The sequence below is a fragment of the Myxocyprinus asiaticus genome, chromosome 19 (genome assembly GCF_019703515.2).
Source record: "Myxocyprinus asiaticus isolate MX2 ecotype Aquarium Trade chromosome 19, UBuf_Myxa_2, whole genome shotgun sequence".
NCBI lineage: Eukaryota > Metazoa > Chordata > Actinopteri > Cypriniformes > Catostomidae > Myxocyprinus > Myxocyprinus asiaticus.
This window is the reverse complement of record NC_059362.1, coordinates 20,079,941-20,104,966: the sequence shown is the minus strand read 5'-3', so window position 1 is coordinate 20,104,966 and position 25,026 is coordinate 20,079,941. Positions and strand designations below refer to the sequence as shown.

Genomic DNA, 25,026 nt, shown 5'->3' with positions numbered 1-25,026 from the left:
ACATTAATAACGTGAAAAATTACTATTACAGTTTGAAAAAAAAATTCAGAACTTCTTAAATTACAACAAAGTGTCTTGGTGAGTATTGTATTATGTTTTGCTCAAGTGGTTTTCGGCTAGACCATGTTACGATGTCCTTACAGAGCTCGGGGATAAGATGTGTGGTTCGTGGCTGTACATGCATCCTGAGGCCATTTCTTTAAATCGTCCCCCCAAACCTCTATTAAAGACGGAATACGTATATTGTCCTTATTAAGATCCGTCAGACTGTGCTCACACATCTAGAAGTATGAATGACTGATCAACACCGCAATGCAAAAATTAATGAACGTACAGTGCAACTACAACTACTTAGTGGAAGTACCGCCCATATTTCGCGCAAAGCATCACGGGAAATGTAGGAACAAGGTGGATATTTAATCTGGAAATTTGCTATAGGATATATGATATAGAAGTCTAAATGTATGTTTTTACATAAGTATGCAATTAGAATATAAACATAGAAACATTGCTGCCTTAGTATGAATACATAAATACATAAACACATGAATACATACATAAACTTGTTTCACAAAAATATTATTGTAATTTCTAAAGATTTGTCTCTAGCTGTTTTTATCTGGAGTCTGCGTTGCACATACAATCCTTTGACCAGCCGAGAGCGCTAAAATACCGTGTTTCAGCATTAATTAACAGGCTTCGAACAACAAAAACATGACATGGGACGCGAGAATTTACATTAATCGCATAACTTGTTAGTCACATAGAGAGAGTGTGTGTGTGCGCGTGCGTGAGTGAGTGCGTGCGTGCGTGCGTGCGTGCGTGCGTGCGTGCGTGCGTGTGTGTGGTGTGTGTGTGTGTGTGTGTGTGTGTGTGTGTGTGTTGGGTTTTATATGATGACATCTCCTCTCCTCAACATGTCAGGATGGCCGAGCGGTCTAAGGCGCTGCGTTCAGGTCGCAGTCTCCTCTGGAGGCGTGGGTTCGAATCCCACTTCTGACAAAACCTTTTTCTTCTATTTCTACGATGAAGCTGTTGTGGTGACGCTTAATCGATGTTAAATGAAACGACTGCTAAGATTAACACACATTATTTGTAACTTAGTATAACGGATGTTAGAAATAATAATATATCGAACTCATAATATAAATATATGTCTGTATCGAACTAGTAATAGCTAGGTATCTCTAGTAGGCTAATAGTTACCTATAGAATAATATCTAATAGTTTGCGCACTACCAGTCACAACTGGATGCACCTAGCCATTCCTTATTCCACATCTCTATTCTGGGATGCTTTTCAAACAGTCTCGAATGTTATTTACGTTGGTATCTGTGCTTTTTTCAGCGCGCATGGACCAACTTTTTTGCTTAACTTTCTGCTTTAATCGCATAAAAAACTGCAAAATGCCTGTAATGTATCTACTTGGTTGCAGAGCTGTACGGAGAAAGATTGCCCCCTGGTGGCTGCATGTGTAACTGTATTGACTTTTCTACGGACTGTGATGACGCATTTCCGCCTTATTTAGCAATGTAAATCTAGCAAACTTTTTTATAAGATAGATTTTTAAAAATATTTAGTACAAATGTATAACATTATGATTTGTTTTATATTACCCTGGAATTGGTTTTAAAAATGTAATTACCACAGCTGTGAGGGGGTTTCTATTACAGCTGCTGAGAGAATGACAGTCTTAATCCACCGCTCTCTAATTCTTTCCTCTTCTGGAAAGTTATTCACATGTAATAGTGGATTTTTTTATTTTGCTTTTGGAGTAAATGGGTATGTGAAAATAATATTTGCTGAAAATAATCCATTCACCGCTGTCGAAGTTTACCCAGCAAACATTTACTTCCGCGCTCCAAAACCCGGAGTGTGAAAAACGTCCATTGAAAGAGGTTCCAGCCAAAGTAGTAAAGAGTTGAGAAGCTTGCCGCACACCGTGTATTAAGTGATGTATTGTCTTAAAAAGTATTGTTTTGTTAAAGACAGTTCTGTAGGAAGTTCTTCAGTCAAACGTAGTGCACGAAAGTACAGAAAGAAACCTCATTCTTCTCCATCGCTAGAGGGCAGTGTAATTCCCTCCGACTCCTTTCCGCAACAATTAACCAGCGACAAGTCGCGAAGAAAAGAAACATGGCCGACTCGGATAGAAGACGGACTGACAGCATCAACCATGCTAAAGGTAAAGCGTGCAGAATTACACATTAAACATATGCTGTTAGTGGTTTAAAAACACACATAACCAATCAATGGAAGTTGTTCCCAGAGAGCTGCATTTCCAGCTAGTTAAGCCGGTGACATTCATGACTCTGCTGACAATGGAAATTACATCATGCAGTGTTTTGATTTTTAATCTGGCTTTGAATGCTAACTTTACAGACACTTTCACGGATTATCCTATTATTCACATGTGTAAAGAAATATTTGTGTGTTAATTTTAGTCTCTGAGCAGCATTGAGTTTGGGAAAGATCGAGTGAGCCAACATGAGGAAATAAAACTGCGAAGTCAGTGTCTAAATGTTTTCCATCATCACAAACTTTCAGTCTCTTACAAACTGCCACTGTTCTCTCGGTTACTCCGGATTATTTGGATACGTCTTAAATGATCTGTTTATTATTTGTAATAGATGGAGGAGATGCCAAGCTGCAAGAAATTGCACGAGCGAAGGTATGCCATTTCTTTATTTTACTTCTGTATCATTTCTGAATATTCATGTTTCTTTTTTGTAATATAATTTATTATCGTTCACTGTCACACTGGTGCTGTCTAAAAACCCACTGAACTGCCTATAGACCTTATAGCGCCATCTTTGAATGAAAATGAGGCTGTGATGTATAGATGTACTGTCTTTTCAATGGTGTACACTGTATTCATCACATCTAATTTTCCACAGCTCATGTTGGCTGTAGTTTTGTTGTGTACTGAATTTCATGGAAAGATATTGTTCTATGTTTCATCAGCGGAACGATACAAAAACACTTTAAACAACAAAACAACCCATTAAAGAGACAGTACGTCTATCACAGCCTCGTTTTCATTCAAAGATGGCGCTGCTGTGAATAAGGTTTATTGGCCACCATATCCACATTCTGAATCAGCTTTTAACACTCAAACACTTTGCGGTGTATAGACACTGCTAGTATTAGCACTTTCTAGTTAGTCATTCCATAAGAAATCTTCCAGAACTTAACAGTAATTTGAAAATCCTGTCGTTCGAAACAATTCAAACTCTGAATTGTCATCTTTTATTTTAAAACGGATGGGAAGGAGTTGACCAAGGAAGAAAAGCAGCGTCTTAGGAAAGAGAAGAAGCAACAGAAAAAGAACAAGAAAGATGACAAGGGTCCTCCAGAAAAGGAGAAGCCGTCAGTTCAAGCTCCGTCAAAACCTATCACACAGAGCCCAGCACATAAAGGTACTTCAGTTTTTAACCCTTTAAACTCTGAAGTTGTTTTTAAAGGTTTCCTGTTTCAGTGGCATACCCAAAATTAAAGGCTTATAACGCAACAGAAAAACAAAAACAAGGAGGGTCAAGTGTTTGGTATCATTGTAAAGAAAACTTTTCAGTTTTTTTAAAGATATAGATTATGATAAATGATGATCTTCTCAGCCTAAGAAACTGCTGGAAAATCACAAATAAAAACTGAGCCAAAAACTTACTTTTTCCCCCCATATTTTTCCTTTTCGACAATATACATCTTAGGGTTTAAATAAGGTGGCTCTGAAAAACTGCTTTGGTTTTGTTCTCATTCATGTCAGCTGTATCTGAGAATTGTTTTTTATTGATACGACAAAGCAATCAAAGTTATAGCATTACAAAAATAACTGATCATTGTGTCCAAAAGCCTCTCCAAGCAAAATAAAACATAATAATTGTACATAAGAAGTAATTACACATGCAAACACAACAATGAATAAAGGTTTGCAGAGCATGCAGACATGATTTTAATAATGAGATTTCACAGAATGAGTGCTTTTTACTCAATAAGTCTGCATCGAGTTTGTGTTATTTGCTTCACGCCATCTCTTGGTGGCCATATGTAACATTGTGCTTCGTGTGAATTATCTAATGATCTATGCATCCGATTACCTTGTGTGTGGGCTCTTTTGAAAGACGATCACCTCCTCTAAGTAATGGTATGTGATATTTTATGTTCAGTTTTTTTTTTGTGAAGTTATAAGCAAAAACGCGGCATATAAGCAACACCAACATAATTGTCAAAAAAATATACTTAGCTATTACTCGCTATATTTTTCTCAGAGTAAAACAAATAGGCAGGTTGTATCCTACTCTTTGAGAGCTTTACAACAACATATGACACATGGCTGTTTGATTAGTTTTATGTTTTTACTGATTACAGTGCAAATTGTTAAAACACTTCTGATTTGTCAGCAAATTTCAAAGCACTTGTTCAGTTTTGGTCATAATGCCTGCATGCATTGGAAAGTACAGCTTCTAAGCTTTCAGTGTTGGTCAAGACTGTAGTTATTAATATTTTGATTTTTTTTATCGCTGGCCCATCTTAGCTTAAATGGTTAAAAATAGCTTTTCTTTAACCTGATGTAGAGTATTAATATGTAATAAAGAGAGATAATTAGAGAGAAAAATTATTATAAAGGGTTTTCCTCATTAATTGAGACTAGATATAATTTGGAGAGGGAGGAAGGGGGGGTACTGTAAAATTCATTTGTAAAAAGAGTTGGGCTGGTTAATTTGTGCGATTAATAGTTGACTGTTTAAAGTTAACAGTTAATGCAGTATTTGTTTTCTTCACTTCCTGAAACTTCAAATTTTTTTCTTCACTTTCTGTGGCTAAAATTGGCATAGATAAATCACCAAGAGGTACACACTCGACTCAACTGCACATCATAACACAGAAATTGATTGTGTGGAGCAGTGCACGCTTATTCATTACACGCAACGCATGTCCCGTGCATTATAAACATGGGAGCAGATTTCATCCGCAAGCGGTGAGCCAGGTGTTGGAGAGATACTGGCAAGCTGCGCAAAAACGCTCACTCAGTGTCATCTGAACCAGTGACAAAAACGAAACCTTGCGAGGGAGAGCCAGCGTGTGCAGGATAGAGACTGAACGACAGCCAGAGAAAATAATAGTTTTGAGATTTTAAACTACAGCAAATTAAACTTCTGCATTCAGTTTGCTTTTTATCTGGATGTTTAGTGGCTTATAATGCATTGGCAATGTACACTTAAGTTTATCTTGCCATTAAAGCATCATATGAATCTGCCCATTTGATCCTATTATTAAAATGGTCCACTGGAAAATGACAGAAGATTAAAATTTTATGGAAGGTAAACATACTTTTATGAATGTTTTATACTTTTAAAAATGTGTCTAACTCTATCCGTAAAAAAACTGCACAGTTTAACATTTTCATATTTAATTATTAAAAACATTTTTTAAAAACAAATTATAAAGTAAATATATATAAATATATGATTATATTTTAATGTTTGTTTTAATGTACCATTTACCATGATTAATAATGATTAATCACAGAAAATTGTGAGATAAATTAGTTACAGCGCTAAAAAAAGAGCTTTGTTTTTGTCTAAATATATGCTTCGTCATTATTCTGTTTATCAGCATTTATTTCAGCCATCGGCTAGCCTGCTCTCTAGATATCGGTATCTGCATGGGCCATTGAAAAACCCATATCAGTTGACCACTACTTAGTCCCTTTGATCTCTGCAGCAGCTTCTGCGACTGTAAGTGCATCTGTGTCCGAGTCTCCTGCGGCTGCAGAGAAGCCTGCAAAGACAAAAGCGGAGCTGCGAGCAGAGCGACGGGCACGGCATGACACAGAACGTGGGTCAAAACAGGGCAAGAAAGAACCAGGCCTGCAGTCTTCTGGCAAGCTTAAAGCCTCTGCCAGTGAACTTCAACCAGGTAATTCAACATTTCATATGAGAACATTCCAGGGTGGGAAATTAACTCTTCTAGGCAAAGTGCTTGTGCTGCATGCATAAGCAGCAGAGCCCTGCTGAACATCCGAACAAACAGCGGTCTTACAGGTCATCTGTCGCAGTAGCTGGCAGATGAGCAAAATTACCTGCCATTGCACAAAAAGTACCCACATTTAGCTGGTGGTGGGTGTACATTTCATACGCTGGTAGAGACTGTGACTAAAAGATTTATTTTTCTTTCTCATCTTTTAGTGGTGAAAAGGTTACCAGAGCATGTTCAAGTGGACGACCCTGCTGTAGTGAAAAAGTTGGCCAAAAGGCTTGAAAGACAGCAGGTGAGACAAATCAATACTAGTCTGATCTGCCTCTAGTCTGATAACAGCCGGTTGATGGATTAATGGATTATCCAAGTGTTCTCTGAGTTCCATATTACAGCCTATTTAACTCGGGTCCTTCACTTCCCATGTCTTACAGACGTCAGGGCAGGGACGCTGTTTAAATATAACTGGAGTCAAGGTCTGGCTCCACACTTTTGAGTGCAGTGTATCGTTTAATTTTTCTCTTGTGTATTGTAATTTTTTATTCTTGGTGAACGATATTGATTACTCTTTGCTTTAATGTCTGTTGGAGGTATTATCATTGTGATGATTTTCATTTCATTGTTTCTTCATGTGATGAACTAGATGTATGTATGTATGTGGGTGAACTAGTTGTTGTGTATATATGTGTTAGGTGTAGACCCATAACACTAGCATAGAGCTTTAAAAATCCTGTGGTGGTCCCCTCTATAGTTGTGCACATCATTCGTGTCTTGATGCGTAGTATTCTGTTGCAGACTGTTGACCTGAGGAGGGAGGATGTGACCTCCAGAACCTTTGTCCCTGAGGGAAACAATATTCATATGAAATATTGTTGTTCACTCTGTTCTTTTAGGTCCCTCTGAGGTCAGACTATGGCTACAAGGTCAGCCTGTTCTCCCATCTACACCAATATAGCCGAAAAGCCCCTCCCACCCAACAAATCAGGTATTGTAACCATTGTATTTTCCTTTCCATTAGTTATGACTTTGTTTTGATAACAAAACTAAAGATGCATGATATATTGTGACCATATTTTTATTTATTGTCCAATCATTTCTTTTAATTTTTTTTTTATCTATCGGTTGATATTGGATATTTAGTTAAACAAAATTGAATAGTTAATTGTGCTAAATGGGCCCGCACAGAAAAAAATTATTACCAAAATATTAACTACAGTCTTGACCGACACAAAATAGGCTTCATTTTAAAGCTTAGAAGCTCTACTTTACAATGCATTGTAGGCATTATGACCAAAACTGAACAAGTGCTTTGAAATTTGCAGATCAAATAAGAATAATTTTTGATAATTTATAAATAATTTTGCACTGTAAATATTACTGTAATACATAAAAACATCAATCAGATGAAATAGCCATGTGTCATATGCCATTGGAAAGTCTTCAGAGTAGAATATAACCAGCCTATTTGTTTTACTCACAGACAGAAATATAGCGAGTATATTAATAACTATATTAGTAATACATTTATAGCTAAGTATTTGACATACATGTTACATGTAAACTGGTGTTGCTTATATGCTACTTTTTTGCTTACAGCTTCATGAAAATACAGAACATAAAATATCACATACAGTTACATAGAGGAGGGAATTCCTGTTAAAACGAGCCCACACACAACATAATCGGATGGATAGATCAATAGATAATACACACGAAGCACCATGTGCACACGGTACATAACGTGCTATCTGGTAAAAATCATGTTAGTTTTACTGGATCAGATGACTTCATCGGAAATGATGTAGTACATTGTCCAGCTTCATGAAACCAATCGTAATAGGAAATCGGATCGTTGCAGCTAGAGGTGGAAGTCATCCAAATATGGGCAGAGAGAATCGTACCCATTAATTACAAATGGTCACCAGGAGATGGCGTCAAGTACATGACACAGACTCAGTGATGGCTCGAATGGAACTGAATGAGATCTCATTACTCATGCCTGCATGCTTTGGATAGAGAGCATACCTTTTAGTCATTGTTGTATTTGCATGTGTAATTAGATCTATGCAAAATTATTTTGGCTTTTGGACACAGAGACATTTTTGGACACTAGAATAAATTATTTTTGTAATGCTATAACTTTTGATTGCTTTGTCGTATCAACACAAAATTTTACTCAGTTACTAAGAGTCTCATAATTTATCATAATCAATATCATTCAATTTTTTAAAACGTTTTCTTTAAAATGAAACGAAACAATTGACCTTTGTTTTGTTTTTTGTAGAGTTATAAGCCTTTAATTTGGGCATGCCACTGAAACAGTAAATCTGTAATAAAAATTAAGAGCTTAAAGGGTTAAATGGATAGTGATTGTTTACGGCAAAGATTTAACCCTTTAAGAGCACTAGTTTTAAAGAGTAGTGTCCCTGTAAAGTCATCATGAAATGGGCATTGCAACTCATTTTATTTCCTTAATGTGACAAGGATATTAAACAAGAAATACAGTATATGGTATACCGGGTCTTAATTTGATCCATTGGTAATTGAATGGATTGTGAAAAGTACAAGGCATAGTTATAGGCCTAACTTTCATACTGTACACTAAAGTTGTGATGCCTATATTTACTTATAGAAATGTAAACTTACTTTGTTGCTTCGTCCGGTTCCCGCCTCCTCCTTTCCATTGAACCCTGCTACAATGTTATATCAGCCATAACATTTTATCGGCCAGAATTTCTGTATCGGTACGCACCTATAAAAATAATAAATAAATTCCAGAAGACCTATAAATCATTTACATTTTTTGTAGTATGGGGTAAACAAGTTAGAAATCAATTAAGTACTATATACCCATAATTAGGTGGTTGATTTTGTTATTATTTTGTCTGGTTTCATTTGCAGCGTCCCTGCTACAGTTATTCACCCATCCATTGTTCGACTGGGCCTGCAGTACTCTCAGGGCATTATAGCAGGGTCCAATGCCCGATCTGTGGCCCTACTACATGCCTTTAAACAGGTACTTCATGACACCATCTCTCTTTTGCTCAGTCAGAAACACTGACAGATTATCTGAAGATTGGTCTGAACTCATTGACTGGAACTTGGAACACAAAAGTTGTGATGAAGTTGTTTTACATATTTTCACGAAACTGGGGGAATTCTTTTATCAATACTTCAAAATGTTTTACAGGTTATCCAAGACTATAGCACGCCTCCAAATGAAGAGTTGTCAAGGGACCTTGTAAACAAGCTGTCGCCCTATATCAGGTTCACATTCTTTCTCATGAAAATTAATACAGCACAAGCTCAGATGTAGCCTAGGTGTATTTAATTTGGCCTCTGTTTGAAAAACATTGCCAATCCTAATTACCTCTACAGTTTTCTCAGCCAGTGTCGCCCCCTATCAGCAAGCATGGGAAATGCAATCAAGTACATCAAGAAGGAAATTTCAAATATTCCAAGTCAGTGCAAAGAAGACGAGGTAAGAGTTTTCAGAGGTTACTTGTTTGGAAACATTTACATGGAGTATTATTCCAGCATGACTTTGTTCTGTGAATTAAGATACTAAAAGCTATGCTTTCTTACAGGCAAAAGGGAAGCTGCAGACATGTATTGATAGTTACATAAATGAGAAGATAATTTTGGCCTCCCAAGCCATTTCTAAATATGCTATTGAGAAGATAAGTAATGGTGATGTCATTCTGGTTTATGGATGGTAAGATTTTTCAATGCATCCCCATAAATAATTTCAGTTATTTGCACTCACATTATTAGACCTCTTTGTGTCTACTGCATTATCATGACAGTCCTTCACTGCTTGATTTAACAAACCATATCCCTTAAAGGGATAGTTCCCCCAAAAATTGAAATTCTTTTACTCTTCCTCATGTCTTTTCAAGCCCATATGTCCATTTTTTTATGAAGCAAAAAAGAAGATATTTGGCAGAATGTTAGGGAGACAGCCTCAGTCACCACTGGCTTTTATTGAAATTTTTTTCCATACGATGACAGTAAATGGTGACTGAGGCTGTCAGTCCCTAACATTCTGCCTCACATCATCTTTTGTGTGGTTTGATTTGGCACAAAACATGAGGCTGAGTAAATGATAACTGTTTAATACTCTGGATAAAAAGCCATTTATTTTATATGAGCTTTCTCTTGTCTTTCCACAGCTCTTCACTTGTCAATCACATTCTGTGCGAAGCTTTTGAGAAGCAGAGGAAGTTCAGAGTCATAGTTGTTGACAGTCGGCCCAGGCTGGAGGGCAGAGAGGCGCTGAGGCGTCTGGTGAAGAGAGGCATCCAGTGTACTTATGTGCTCATATCTGCCTTGTCCTACATTCTGCCTGAAGTGAGTAATTCCTTTGAATAAAGTTAATTGCTTGCTGGAAATTTGCAAGCACATTTATTTTTACCTCATTGCAGCAGTTTGTAATTTTGGTCTTGGAAGGTGCTTTCTTAAAGTGTTTGTAACTTTAAAGTATTGCTTGTGAGTCACGTGTGCCATGCTACAGTCGGACGTGTGAGCGGCGAGCTCTGCGCACTTTGCTAGTTTTTAATTCTTTGTATGTCATAAACCGGTGAGATTCAATACACCCTGATTCTTAACTGTTTTATGAAGACAATATGTCAAAGAATTCAAAATCCTCGAGCTCTGGAGATATTAAAAGACACTTACGTGCTCAAGCTGATACCCCAGACAGGGAGAAATTCAGCGTCAGCTGTCCAGTATGTCTGTAATGCTGACGAAAGTCGTTGCAGACTTGGAGGATTTGGCTGTAATACGTCAATCGATCACTTCCATGGAAGCGAAATTCTCTTGAGTTGGTTACAAGATTGTTGGATGTCGAAAATGGATCGATTATCTGGAGTCATCGAGAGGGAATTAGCTGCTAATCTGCTAGCGACCAAGATAGACTTGCAGTACGTTTGGGAAAAACTGGAGGATTTGGCAAATCGTAATCGACGAAACAACGTCCGAATTGTTGGGATTCCTGAGCATGAAGGCAGAGATATGGTGAAATTTCTAGATGAGCTCTTCCTGAGTCTGCTCAACATAACAGGCCATAAGCTGGAAATCGAGCGAGCTCGCAGATCCGCTGAGGGAGACAGGCTCCGATCATTTCTGGCCAAATTTCTGAGATCATCCGATAAAGATCTTGTGTTACACAAGGCGAGGAGTAAAGGAAAGCTTTCTTGGAAGAACCACAGCATTTTCTTGTTCCCAGACTTTGCGAATTCGAAAACTGGGTACCGCCTTTGTTTCTTTTTGTGCTGGTTCCGCTTAGCGGCTGGAGTTTGTTTTGTGTAATATAATTTCTTCGGGACAGCTTGTGGATAAATCTGCAAGTTTTTGTTGCTTATGCCTCCTGTGGCCTGGAGTTTGCTTTCTGGAACATCTATTGCAGGACATTGGAGTGATTGGGTCTTTTGTTGCACTCATTTATCGGTCAAATGGGCCAGCTTACTGAACATTTGTTTGAATGTCCGAGGAAACGTAATTATTATTTATTTATTTATTTATTTTATTTTTTTGCTGGTTCCGCTAGTGGCTGGAGCTTGTTCTGTGGAGAAACAGTTATGTGGATGAATCTACAAATTTTTTGTGTTTATTCCGCTAATTGGCTGGAGTTTGTTTTATAGATTATTTTCTGTTATGTAATTCTGTTTCACAGAATCTGTACAGAAACACTGGACTTGGGCAATCTGACAGCAAAGTTGTCGCAGGGACTCTCGTAGGCGTACATGGACTGTTCGAGTTTGGAGGGACAGACGCCAGTTTGCGCTGTCGTGTGTGGGGTTAATGCACACGTTTTTCTTTTTTCTGTTTGTTTGGTTCGGGGGAAGGTATGGAGTTTGATTGTTACACTAATGATGGAATGTGGTCTTTATAATTGTTTTTGACACACAATCTATTTTTTCTAATATGTCAAATGTTAATATGAGTGAACTGTCTCTCATCACGTGGAATGTGAATGGGTTGGAGCACCCCATAAAAGGAAGGTTATTTCTTTTCTTGAACGTAAGAAATATGATAGTGTTTTTTCAAGAAACGCATCTTTCCCCGCAGGAAGCTGAAAAATTTGGGAAGATATGGGGTGTCAAGGAAGAGCAGGGGAGTCATTACGTTGATAAGTAAACATCTACAATTCAAATGTCTCAAACAGATTAAAGATAAATTAGGAAGAGTCATTATTGTTTTAGCAGAAATTCAGTGGCAAAGGTTGATTTTGGCTAATATTTATTGCACCTAACGCTGATGACCTGGGCTTTTATAGATCTTGAAGGGATGTTGCAAGCCGCTGGCATCCCTCATGATATAATATTGGGAGGAGACTTTAATATTTTGATGGACTCAGTCCTTGATCATAGTGAAGCAAAAGTGTGCACGCTCCCTAGAGTAACATTGATGCTTCACAGGATGTGTATAAATCTTGGCCTTACAGATATTTGGAGACTCTTCTGTCTCCCATCTGGTAGGGACTATAATTTTTTTTTCATCAGTCCATAAGATTTATCCTAGAATAGATTTTTTTTCATATCTAAGTCCCTCATTTAATCTGTTGTTGATTGCTCAATTGGAAACATCTTAGTCTCCGATCACGCCCTGGTGAGTTTAGAGGTGTTGCCACATACAGAGAAAAATAAATCATATACATGGTGCTTTAATGTATCCCTTTTGCAAAATCCTGATTTTCAACAAATTTTAAAGGCTGAAATCAATGTTTATATGGAGACCAACTGGTCCTCAGTATCCTCTGTGGATGTGGCTTGGGAGGCAATTAAGGTGGTTCTTAGAGGTCAGATCATACAGTATGCCTCATTCACCAAAAAATCCAAAGCAAGAGAACTTGTGGAGTTGGAAGGGAATATTAAAAGTGTCGAGCTGAAGCGCCGAATGTCATATGATGGTCTCAGAGAATTGATCCGATTGAAATACAGATATAATACTATTTTGTCGTGGAAGGTGGAGTTTTGGCTATTCAGGGCAAGACAGTCATACTTTGAGTCGGGGGACAAAGCAGAGAAGCTTTTGGCTAGATACATAAGCAGAGAGAGTCTTTTTCTACTATTCCCTCAGAGAATTCTGCTGGTGGGGAAATATTTACATCGGCCGTTGATATTAATAATGTTTTTAAAGAATTTTATCTTGATCTCTATAGATCCATGTCTTCATCTACTGGTGAAGATATTAGGAACTTCGTGGAACCATTAGAACTCCCGACTGATGACTGAGCAAAAAAATTATCTTGATTCTGAGATAACCTTGGAGGAGTTTGGTGAGGTAATTAAGGCCTTACCTTATAAGGCTGCAGGGCTAGATGGTTTTGCCGCTGAATTTTTTAGATCTTATGCTACAGAATTGACTCCACTTTTGTTTGAAGTTCATACAGAATCATTAAAGAATGGAAATCTTCCGCCAACCATGACAGAAGCCCGGATCAGTCTGATCCTAAAAAGGACAAAGATCCAAGCGAGTTACCGTCCAATTTCCCTGATCCAGCTAGGCGTAAAAATGTTGTCAAAAATACTGGCTAACCGATTAAGTAAACGTATAGATCATGTGGGGTTTATTCAGGGCTGCAGCTCTTCTGATAACATTAGGCGTTTCATCAATATTACATTTACATTTATGCATTTGGCGGAAGATTTTATCCAAAGCGACTTACAGTGCTTTTATTACAGGGACAATCCCCCTGGAGCAACCTGGAGTTAAGTGCCTTGCTCAAGGACACAATGGTGGTGGCTGTGGGGATCGAACCAACAACTTTCTGCTTACCAGTTCAGTGCTTTAGTCCACTACACCACCACCACTCCACATTATGTGGTCAGTGGCGGATGATCAGACTCTGGTCGTGGCCATCTCACTTGATGCCGAAAAGGCGTTTGAGATGGTAGAATGGGATTATCTTTTAAGATTTTGGAAATATACGGGTTCGGGAATACTTTTATTGGATGGATTAAGTTACTTTATAGACACCCGGAAGCGGCGGTACAAACAAATAGATTAATTTCAGATTATTTTACTCTGGATTGGGACACCTGGCAGGGTTGCCCACTTTCCCCATTATTGTTCTGTCTTGCCCTGGAACCATTAGCAGCCGAGATAAGAAGGGAAGATGATTTTCCAGGGGTGGTGGTGGGAGGTATGGCGCATAAGCTTTTGCTTTTCGCAGATGATATTTATTATTAGTCTCTGACCCTATTAGATCTATGCCTTGCCTCCAAAGAATTATTCATTCCTTTCCTAAATTCTCGGGATACAAAGTCAATTGGTCTAAATCCGAAGCTTCGGCTCTGACAGCGGTAATGCCCAGTAATGTCTTTCCAGCCTGGCGCCTTCCAGTGGCCTAAACAGTGCATTAAATATTTGGGCATTTTATTCCCAGCAAATTTGTCTGATTTAGTTAGAGTTAATTTTGACCCCTTAATAAAAAGGATTTCGAGCGATGTGGGCTTCATTACATTTATATATGATTGGGAAGGTTAATGTTATTAAAATGAATTGTATTCCAAAATTCAACTACATGCTACAATCTCTCCCTATAGATGTCCCCCTCTCTTATTTCAAGCAATTTGATAGCATAGCGAAGTCCTTCATTTGGAATGGTCACCATCTTAGATTACATTTTAATGAGTTACATAGGCCGATTTACAAAGGTGACCAAGGCCTACCTAAGATTTTGTTTTATTATTATGCATTCGTCTCAATCATTTGGCCAATTGGTCGCTTCCACCTGAAAGAGCCCCTCCCTGGTTTTATATTGAACAGGAAGTTCTTGCCCCTATTTTGCCATTGCAAAGCCTTTCTATCAAACTAATCGGAGAAGTTCAGTTACACCCCGTTATCTTGCATTTGCACTCGGTATAGACAAAAGTGTCCAGAGTGTTTAATTCGGACATTTATTTAAATGCTGCCTCAAGCATATGGCTGAACCCTAAATTATGTATTAATAAGTCCCCTTTCTGTTGGTCAGAGTGGATTGTGAAGGGGGTTACACTCAGTAGCCTGTATGAGAGTGGAGTGTTGATCTTTTGAGAATTTGGTTCATAATTTTGGGATTCCCAGATCTCTGCTTCATAGGTATTTACAGCTGTGCCACCTGCTCTGTATTGTTTTTGGGAGTAGCACACCCCCAAAGCGACAGATACTCTGGAAGTAATGATTACTGCTTTTGGAAAAGGTCATGAGGCTCAGTGTGTTACTTCTTGCTAATTCAGAGTTTGGGGGATGGAGCTTTAACTTCTATTAAGAGATTATGGGAGAAAGATTTAAACTTGGTATTTGAGGAAGGAGTGTGGGCTAGGATTTAAAAAATGTCAAGTCTGCATCTAGAGATACAAGGGTTTGCCTTATGCAATTTAAGATTTTACATAGATTTTATTGGACCCCCTCTAGATTATATAGGCTTGGTCTTAAAGACACACCCACCTGGGGGCCTGGGTAGCTTAGCGAGTATTGACACTGACTACCAAACCTGGAGTCACGAGTTCGAATCCAGGGTGTGCTAAGTGACTCCAGTCAGATCTCCTAAGCAAACAAATTGGCCCGGTTGCTAGGGAGGGTAGAGTCACATGGGGTAACCTCCTCGTGGTCGTGATTAGTGGTTCTCGCTCTCAATGGGGCGCGTGGTAAGTTGTGTGTGGATCGCGGAGGGTAGCATGAGCCCCCACATGCGGAGCCTCCACGGTGTCATGCACAACGAGCCACATGATAAGCGGAAGCAACTGAGATTTGTCCTCCACCACCCGGATTGAGGTGAGTAACTACGCCACCACGAGGATCTACTAAGTAGTGGGAATTGGGCATTCCAAATTGAGAGAAAAGGGGATAATTTTTTTTAAAAAAGACCACCTGTTGGCAATGCCAGTCAGAAGTTGGAGACACAACCCATGTTTGGGGGTGTGTTAAGATCCAAGATTTTTGGTTGAAGGTTCAGAGTTATTTGTGTGATGTTTTGGGCACTCAAATTTTACTTTGCCCCAGACTTTGTATTTTGGGCGATGGGGCGGTCATAAATTTGGGGAACAAATATATACAAAATTGGGTTCTGACTAGTATTATGATTGGCAGACAAATTATTTTAAGGGGTTGGAAGTTGGACGGAGCGCCATCATTTCCGGAGTGGTGTGCGGAGATGGGGAGGTTGGCAGCTTTTGAGGAGGTGGCAGGTAGAAGGCTGGAGTTTGGGAACTTGTTTATCAGAAAGTGGGGTAGGTATTTGGCGGTTTTGGGGGCCTCTTGTGGAAGAGATTGGGAGAGAGAAGTTTAGTTTATGTATGTTAATTATATATATATTTTTTAAATGTGTGTATTATTTAATGTGAGCACGGGGTGTTCGTTGGGGGTTAGGGTGGGGTTGGTGTTTTGGGAGGGTTATTAGTGGGGGTTAAAATGTAAATGTTGATTCGGTGTGTGTGTGTGTTGTGTTTTTCTCTGTTGTGTTTTTTCTTTGAATCAATAAAAAATGTTAATTACGAAAAGCAAAAACAAAAAAAAGTATTGATTGTGTGTGATGAATACATAAGCAGAAGTATCTAAGAATACCACTTGAGAACTAGCCATAATTAAGAATACACAATAGCTCACTGTAATATCACATAATAGCTGCAGTGCTATTAGTAGAAAAAGGAAACTGTTAGATTATTAGTCAAAACCACTGTTATCATTCTTTGCTAATCTTACTGCGACTAACAACACTCTAGAGTTTGAAACAGCATGTGTGCTTTATTTGATGTTGCACAAGCATACTTTTATGACATGCTTGGACAGCAATTACAGTTTTATTTTTAATGATCATATGGCACAGCATTGATCTGAATGTTTAGATTACATTATTAAAGGGATAGTTCAACCAAAAAGGAAAATTCTCTCATCATTTACTCACATGCCACCCCAGATGTGTATGACTTTCTTGCTTCTGCAGAACACAAACGAAGATATTTAGAAGAATATTTCAGCTCTGTAGATCCATACAATGCAAGTGAATGATGACCAACACTTTGACGCTCCAAAAAGCACATAAAGGCAGCATAAAATTAATCAATTTGGCTCCAGCGGTTTATAATCCATGTCTTCTGAAGCGATACAATTGGTTTTGGTTGAGAGTAGACCAAAATGTAACTCAATTCATACTATAAATCAGCAGTCTCTTCGACGATCATGAGTTCAAGCTCGATTACACTTCCTAGTGCCATCTAGCACTCTGCACATGCTTCGTTTGTGTTCTGCAAAAGAAAGTCAAACACATTTGGGATGGCATGAGGGTGAGTAAATGATGAGAGAATTTTCATTTTTGGGTGAACTTTCCTTTTTACATAACTAGATAGACTTGCAGTAGAGTTATCCGGCCCTTATGCTGTCATTTAAAAGCATTGTATCCATGAATGCTGAATATGAACTTGGATTCTGGACTCTTTATTTCCAGGTATCCAAGGTATTTCTTGGTGCCCATGCACTTCTTGCCAATGGATATGTCATGTCACGTGTTGGAACTTCCCAAATCGCCCTGGTAGCAAAGGCTTACAACGTACCAGTGCTGGTCTGCTGTGAGACCTACAAGTTCTGTGAACGAGTGCAGACGGACTCCTTTGTGTCCAACGAACTAGGTAACTCTGTCATGTTTAGCTTGTTTGGTAAATGTACTAATTATTTTGGTAGACCTAGTGAAATCAACATTTATAGTCAATTACAAAAAATATGCTGGTTTAAGTAAACTGGAATGCACTTTCACAGATGACCCTGATGACCTGATTGTGACCCGAAATGGGAACACCCACCTAGAAAACTGGCAGACTGTTAAATCGCTGGGGCTTCTGAATTTGGTGTATGACGTGACACCACCAGACTTTGTGGACCTTGTGATAACTGATTTGGGCATGATCCCTTGCACTTCTGTGCCTGTGGTACTGCGAGTCAAGAATGTCGATCAGTGAAGAGCAGATAAAAGCTGTTTCCCTCTTGCATCTGCACATAAAAGAGTCTGTGCACACAGGGCTTCTGGCATAAAATAAACATCTATGAAATGGAACTAGCTTTTCAAACAAAGCCTCTGTTTATTTCTTCACTGGCAGGATCCTTTAAAACACTGAACAATTTTGAATTGTAAAACTGATCCAATTCCAGTATCCCACAGATGACGTAGTCCATTTCAATCCATCTAATGAACTTTTTTTTTAGGAAAAGTCTTAAGTACAAGAATTGTTGTAAATGGGATCAAGATTGTCAGAAATAGCTTCTAGTCCTTTTACCAAGTCATCTGAATTTAATATTAATCGAATAAAATTTTGGCCCATCATGAGTGTCAGTGCATAGGCAGAAACAGTGTTAGAAACATCTATATTCTTATTTGTATAACTGCTGTTGCCGAAGTCCTTTCATAGATGTGAAGGGAAAAGAGTGGTTAAGAGCATGATATACGTTAGTTATGGTGCAAATGTGTATAGGACCACCTCTTAATATGTTGCATAAGGTACTTTTTATATTACCAGAACCCTGGAAGAGCTATAGAAAAATAAATGGTTTGTATAAAACTGGTGTTTTCTAATTGTTAATAGCAAAAACAGAACAAGGCATTCATCAAACAAATCTATTTCAAGTACAAGGTTGCCAAGGAATTTGCTTACCACAATGCAACATTACAGACAGCTACAGAAAGTGAGATTCACATAATGTAACTTGCATATGTCAGTATTGTGTTAGTAGTGTAGTAGGTGAGCCCCTCTATTAATGTTGTACAAGTAGAAGAAACTTTTACCTTTACCCACACACTTGCAAAAAATAAAATCATAGAAATGTAGGGGTTGAATGGTTATAAACAGCAGATAGTGATGATCTAATGACTATGACATCTGTAAACAAGCAGTATTTGGATTTACATTTTTAACAAAAAAAATATTTAAAGGAATATTCTGGGTTCAATACAAGTTAAGCTCAATCTTCAGCATTTGTGGCATAATGTTGATTACCACAAAATAATTTCGACTTGCCCCTCTTTTAAAAAAAAAAAATAAAAAAAGGACAGAAATCTGGGTTTAAGTGAATGAGGCCAAATTTTGGAGAGTTTAAAAAGGCGGAAATGTGAAGCTTATAGTTTTATGAAAGCATTTACATCGATTCTTCTGTTAAAACTTGTGTATTATTTCAGCTGTGAAGTTGTTTAAATCATCGTTTTTACAGTCATTTTAGGATTTACACCATGTTGTCATGGCAACAAAGTTTTAAATCTAAATATAAGTCTACACAGAAAAGACAAGCGATTTTATCACACTAAAATCATGTTAACATGCATATTGTTTACATCTTGTGTCTAAACTTTTGAAATAGTGAGTATTTTAACATTTACAGATGAGCCCCATTCACGTCATCTGTAAGTGCCTCTCTGTAACCCAGACTTTTGCATTTTTGAAAGAAAAGGAGGGACAAATCGATTTATTTATATATATATATATATATATATATATATATATATATATATATATATATATATATTATAAAATCTCTTATGAATGCTGACACATTTTCACAGCCTTGAAGAGGCTGGTTTGAAAAGGAAAAACAGACTGACCTCTCTGATCATCTTTGGAGAGCAGCCACATTTCTGACAGCAGTTTTGAAATAGTCTCTAAACATTTCAAAGTGTAGCACAGAGATATTTTAACAATGATTACAAAAGATCTTTACTGTTGTACATATTTTGTGTTTAAGGCAAAAGTGTCCTAATTTTAAAATACAATTCAAATGTTTACTTTTAAAAATGAATAGTGTTCTTGACAAAAAACAAGGATAATGTGCTTTATAGAGAGGAAAATGGATTGTGTGGGATTGTTAAAGGAATATTCTAGGTTCAATACAAGTTAAGCTCAATTGACAGCATTTGTGGCATAATGTTGATTACCACAAAAATGTATTCCTCACTTAATCACTTAAGAAGTGGAAAATTGGGGGATCTCTTGATACCAAGCCAAGGTCAGATAGACCAAGAAAGATTTCAGCCACAACTGCCAGACGAATTGTTCGGGATACAAAGAAAAACCCACAGGTAACCTCAGGAGAAATACAGGCTGCTCTGGAAAAAGACGGTGTGGTTGTTTCAAGGAGTACAATACTTGTTGACACCTCTCCAAACACAGCGCTTATGGTTGTGACCATAAAGCTCTATTTTGGTCTCGTCACTCCAAATTACAGCGTGCCAGATGCTGTGAGGCGTGTCAAGGTGTTGTCAGGCATATTGTAACCAGGCTTTTTTTTGTGGCATTGGCTTCTTTCTGGCAACTCGACCATGCAGCTCATTTTTGTTCAAGTATCGTCATATTGTGCTCCTTGAAACAACCACACCATCTTTTTCCAGAGCAGCCTGTATTTCTCCTGAGGTTACCTGTGGGTTTTTCTTTGTATCCCGAACAATTCTTCTGGCAGTTGTGGCTGAAATCTTTCTTGGTCTACCTGACCTTGGCTTGGTATCAAGAGATCCCCGAATTTTCCACTTCGTAATAAGTGATTGAACAGTACTGACTGGCATTTTCAAGGCTTTGGATATCTTTTTATATCCTTTTCCATCTTTGTAAAGTTCCATTACCTTGTTACGCAGGTCTTTTGACAGTTCTTTTCTGCTCCCCATGGCTCAGTATCTAGCCTGCTCAGTGCATCCACGTGAGAGCTAACAAACTCATTGACTATTTATACACAGACACTAATTGCAATTTAAAAAGCCTGAGGTGTGGGAAATTAACCTTTAATTGCCATTTAAACCTGTGTGTGTCACCTTGTGTGTCTGTAACAAGGCCAAACATTCACGGGTATGTAAACTTTTGATCAGGGGCATTTGGGTGATTTCTGTTATCATTATGATTTAAAAAGGAGCCAAACAACTATGTGATAATAAATGGCTTCATATGATCACTATCCTTAAATTTTTTGCATGACCAAAATTTCACAATTTCTGCCAGGGTATGCAAACTTTTGAGCACAACTGTGTGTGTGTGTGTATATATACACTATATTGCCAGAAGTATTCGCTCACCCATCCAAATAATTGAATTCAGGTGTTCCAATCACTTCCATGGCCACAGGTGTATAAAATGAAGCACCTAGGCATGCAGACTGCTTCTACAAACATTTGTGAAAGAATGGGCCACTCTCAGGAGCTCAGTGAATTCCAGCGTGGTACTGTGATAGGATGCCACCTGTGCAACAAGTCCAGTCGTGAAATTTCCTCGCTACTAAATATTCCACAGTCAACTGTCAGTGGTATTATAACAAAGTGGAAGTGATTGGGAATGACAGCAACTCAGCCACGAAGTGGTAGGCCACGTAAAATGACAGAGCGGGGTCAGCGGATGCCGAGGCGCATAGTGCGCAGAGGTCGCCAACTTTCTGCAGAGTCGATCGCTACAGACCTCCAAAGTTCATGTGGCCTTCAGATTAGCTCAAGAACAGTGCGTAGAGAGCTTCATGGAATGGGTTTCCATGGCCGAGCAGCTGCATCCAAGCCATACATCACCAAGTGCAATGCAAAGCGTCGGATGCAGTGGTGTAAAGCATGCCGCCATTGGACTCTAGAGCAGTGGAGACGAGTTCTCTGGAGTGACGAATCACGCTTCTCCATCTGGCAATCTGATGGACGAGTCTGGGTTTGGTGGTTGCCAGGGGAACGGTACTTGTCTGACTGCATTGTGCCAGCTGTGAAGTTTGGTGGAGGGGGGATAATGGTGTGGGGTTGTTTTTCAGGAGCTGGGCTTGGCCCCTTAGTTCCAGTGAAAGGAACTCTGAATGCTTCAGCATACCAAGAGATTTTGGACAATTCCATGCTCTCAACTTTGTGGGAACAGTTTGGGGATGGCCCCTTCCTGTTCCAACATGACTGCACACCAGTGCACAAAGCAAGGTCCATAAAGACATGGATGAGCGAGTTTGGTGTGGAAGAACTTGACTGGCCTGCACAGAGTCCTGACCTCAACCCGATAGAGCACCTTTGGGATGAATTAGAGCGAAGACTGCGAGCCAGGCCTTCTCGTCCAACATCAGTGTCTGACCTCACAGATGCGCTTCTGGAAGAATGGTCAAAAATTCCCATAAACACACTCCTAAACCTTGTGGAAAGCCTTCCCAGAAGAGTTGAAGCTGTTATAGCTGCAAAGGGTGGGCCGACGTCATATTAAACCCTATGGATTAAGAATGGGATGTCACTTAAGTTCATATGCGTCTAAAGGCAGATGAGCGAATACTTTTGGCAATATAGTGTATATATATATATATATATATATTATACATTATAATTTATTTTATTTATTTATTTTTTCACAAGCATGTAATTCTGGTTCTGTTCACCCTATTTTCCTCCAAAAAGTCTTATTTTATTTCAGTAGATGGCAGCAAGTACTGACATTTTTTTCCTCTATCACCTTCCATCACAAAATGCCAATCTGAAATGTAATTGGCGCTCAAACGCATTTTAGCCCTCACATTTGCTCATCCATAGAAATTTTAAGTCAAATTTTCAGTGTATGTACCACGCCCATTGTTTCATCGAATATCTCGGCCTCAGAGTGGACTAGAAGCTCAATCTAGATCCTCCCCTTTGTGAAGATGTAGCACATTTTATCATCAATAGTTGATAACAAATATTTCAGATGATTTGTTAAGCATGCTTTTCCTGCTGGACTACATATTTTGTTCTGGACATCTAAATTATCTCATTGGACTATTCACACAAGCAAGCTCACAGACAAGTAAAAAAAAAGGTAAGGGCAGATATAAAGTTTTTAGCTATTTGGCACTTACACCTACAGTGATCGGTGCATAAAAGAGACGTTTGTATTTAATGTCTTACAGATATCCTTTTTCACTTTGTGATTTTTTTTAGAAAATCTTTCAAAATGTGGTATTATGCAACAAAATAAACTGCACAGTCGCATTGCTAAGAATGACAGCTTTCATTTGATATATGACTTGTCTATTTAAGTGCTATTTGAAAGACTTGTATTCATATTAATATTTCTACAATATGACAATATGAGGTGGCGCTGATTTGCGAATTTTTTCAGACTTATTTTTATTATTTTAAGCAACATAAATGGTGATGGTTATCTATGAATATTCTACGCTTTCAAACAATACACCATATGCCTGACTTATTTATCCAGAGACTTCAACATTTTAATCGTAAACTTTTTCACAACAAAGCACCCCCTTTTGGAGTCACCAGTGGGTCCCCAGAGTTGAGGAGGTTTAGATTTTTGAATTTTAGCATTTTAAAGATAGATAAATTACAGATTGCAAACATTTTTCTGTCCTTCACAGACTCTGGCATTACGTTTGACCTCTGCCATCTCCCATGCTGCACTGCCCCCTGGGCATTCCAGTTTTGAGGGAAGTATACTGATATCATGAATATATCATGAATATAATAAAAAAGATATAATGTGCTTATGCATAACTTACAGTTCAGTACGATTTCTGAAATCCTGAAAAATTAAATCACACATTGGAGATTGGGTTGTTGGAGAAAATACAGTCATAGGAAAGATATTTATAATAAATAGTGAGCGATCCTGTGCTAAACCCCTGACATAGATTTCTATGATAAAACCTGCTGTGGTACATACATTATCATTGCTGTGCATGCACCATAAAGGTGCTCTACATGACTGATAGAACAATTTGCCAGGTCCAACCAGAAAAAGTAGAAAAAATCCAGAAGTAAAAATAGTATACAATTATGTTTAAAAATATATACACTGGCAGCCAAAAGTTTGGAATAATGTACAGATTTTGCTGTTTCAGAAGGAAATTGGTAATTTAATTCACCAAAGTGGCATTCAGCTGATCACAATGTATATTCAGGACATTACTGATGTAAAAAAAAATATAAATAAATAAATAAATAAACAGCACCAACACTATTTGAACAAAGTCATTTTTGATCAAATCTAGACAGGCCCCATTTCCAGCTGCCATCACACCAACACCTTATCCTTGAGTAATCATGCTAAATTGCTAATTTTGTTCTAGAAAATCACTTGCCATTATATCAAACACAGTTTAAAGCTATTTGGTTCATTAAATGAAGCTTAACATTGTCTTTGTGTTTGTTTTTGAGTTGCCACAGTATGCAATCGACTGGCATGTCTTAAGGTCAATATTAGGTCAAAAATGGAAAAAAAAGAAACAGCTTTCTCTAGAAACTCATCAGTCAGTCATTGTTTTGAGGAATGAAGTCTACACAATGCTTGAAATTGCCAAAAAACTGAAGATTTCATACAAAGGTGTACACTACAGTCTTCAAAGACAAAGGACAACTGGCTCTAACAAGGACAGAAAGAGATGTGGAAGGCCAGATGTACAACTAAACAAGAGGATAAGTACATCAGAGTCTCTAGTTTGAGAAATAGATGTCTCACATGTCCTCAGCTGACAGCTTCATTGAATTCGACCCACTCAACACCAGTTTCATGTACAACAGTGAAGAGAAGACTCAGGGGTGCAGGCCTTATCAGAAGAATTGCAAAGAAAAAGCCACTTTTGAAACAGAAAATCAAAAAGAAAAGGTTAGAGTGGGCAAAGAAACACAGACATTGGACAACAGATAACTGGAAAGAGTGTTATGGATCTTAACCCCATTGAGCTTTTGTGGGATCAGCTAGACTGTAAGGTGCGTGAGAAGTGCTGACAACACAGCCACATCTATGGCAAGTGCTACAGGAAGTGTGCGGTGAAATGTCACCGGAGTATCTGGACAAACTGACAGCTAGAATGCCAAGGATCTACAAAGCTGTAATTGCTGCACGTGGAGGATTTTTTGATGAGAACTCTTTAAAGTAGTTTAAGAAGTTCTGAAAAAAATTTTCAAATTGCAATAGTAATTTTTCATGTTATTAATGTCCTGTACATTGTGATCAGTTGAATGCCACTTTGGTGAATAAACATACCAATTTCTTTCCATAAGTGCAAAATCTGTACATTATTCCAAACGTTTGGCCGCCAGTGTATATACGTACAGTTCCTTTTCACGTTTGATATAACTATAGAATACAAAAGAGAACACATGTTAAC

General features: G+C 38.2%; 1 protein-coding gene and 1 non-coding gene across 6 annotated transcripts; both read left to right on the top strand.

Moving 5' to 3' along the window:
- The first annotated feature begins 919 nt into the window (after nucleotides 1-919).
- trnal-cag (transfer RNA leucine (anticodon CAG)) lies at nucleotides 920-1,002 on the top strand. The gene has a single exon. It is a non-coding gene; the product is annotated as a tRNA-Leu (tRNA).
- Nucleotides 1,003-1,651: 649 nt separating this feature from the next.
- On the top strand, nucleotides 1,652-18,506 carry LOC127409791 (translation initiation factor eIF-2B subunit delta-like). Of its 5 annotated transcripts, XR_007892045.1 has the most exons (15): nucleotides 1,652-2,185; nucleotides 2,445-2,508; nucleotides 2,631-2,671; nucleotides 3,272-3,419; nucleotides 5,722-5,916; nucleotides 6,186-6,268; nucleotides 6,867-6,958; nucleotides 8,875-8,989; nucleotides 9,164-9,240; nucleotides 9,352-9,454; nucleotides 9,561-9,688; nucleotides 10,146-10,323; nucleotides 11,648-11,819; nucleotides 12,043-12,107; nucleotides 17,402-17,533. XR_007892045.1 is itself a non-coding variant. In XM_051644616.1 (14 exons), exons 1-13 carry the CDS (start codon nucleotides 1,955-1,957, stop codon nucleotides 11,774-11,776), a joined length of 1,584 nt encoding a protein of 527 aa, XP_051500576.1. In that variant the 5' UTR covers nucleotides 1,652-1,954; the 3' UTR covers nucleotides 11,777-11,819; nucleotides 17,402-17,539. The 5 variants fall into 5 exon arrangements, 4 of the variants coding, with proteins under 4 accessions (XP_051500576.1, XP_051500575.1, XP_051500574.1 ...); XM_051644616.1 differs by lacking the exon at nucleotides 12,043-12,107 and having other exon boundaries at nucleotides 17,402-17,539; XM_051644614.1 differs by lacking the exons at nucleotides 11,648-11,819; nucleotides 12,043-12,107 and adding an exon at nucleotides 17,710-18,506 and having other exon boundaries at nucleotides 2,101-2,185; nucleotides 5,725-5,916; nucleotides 17,402-17,582.
- Nucleotides 18,507-25,026: the final 6,520 nt, after the last annotated feature.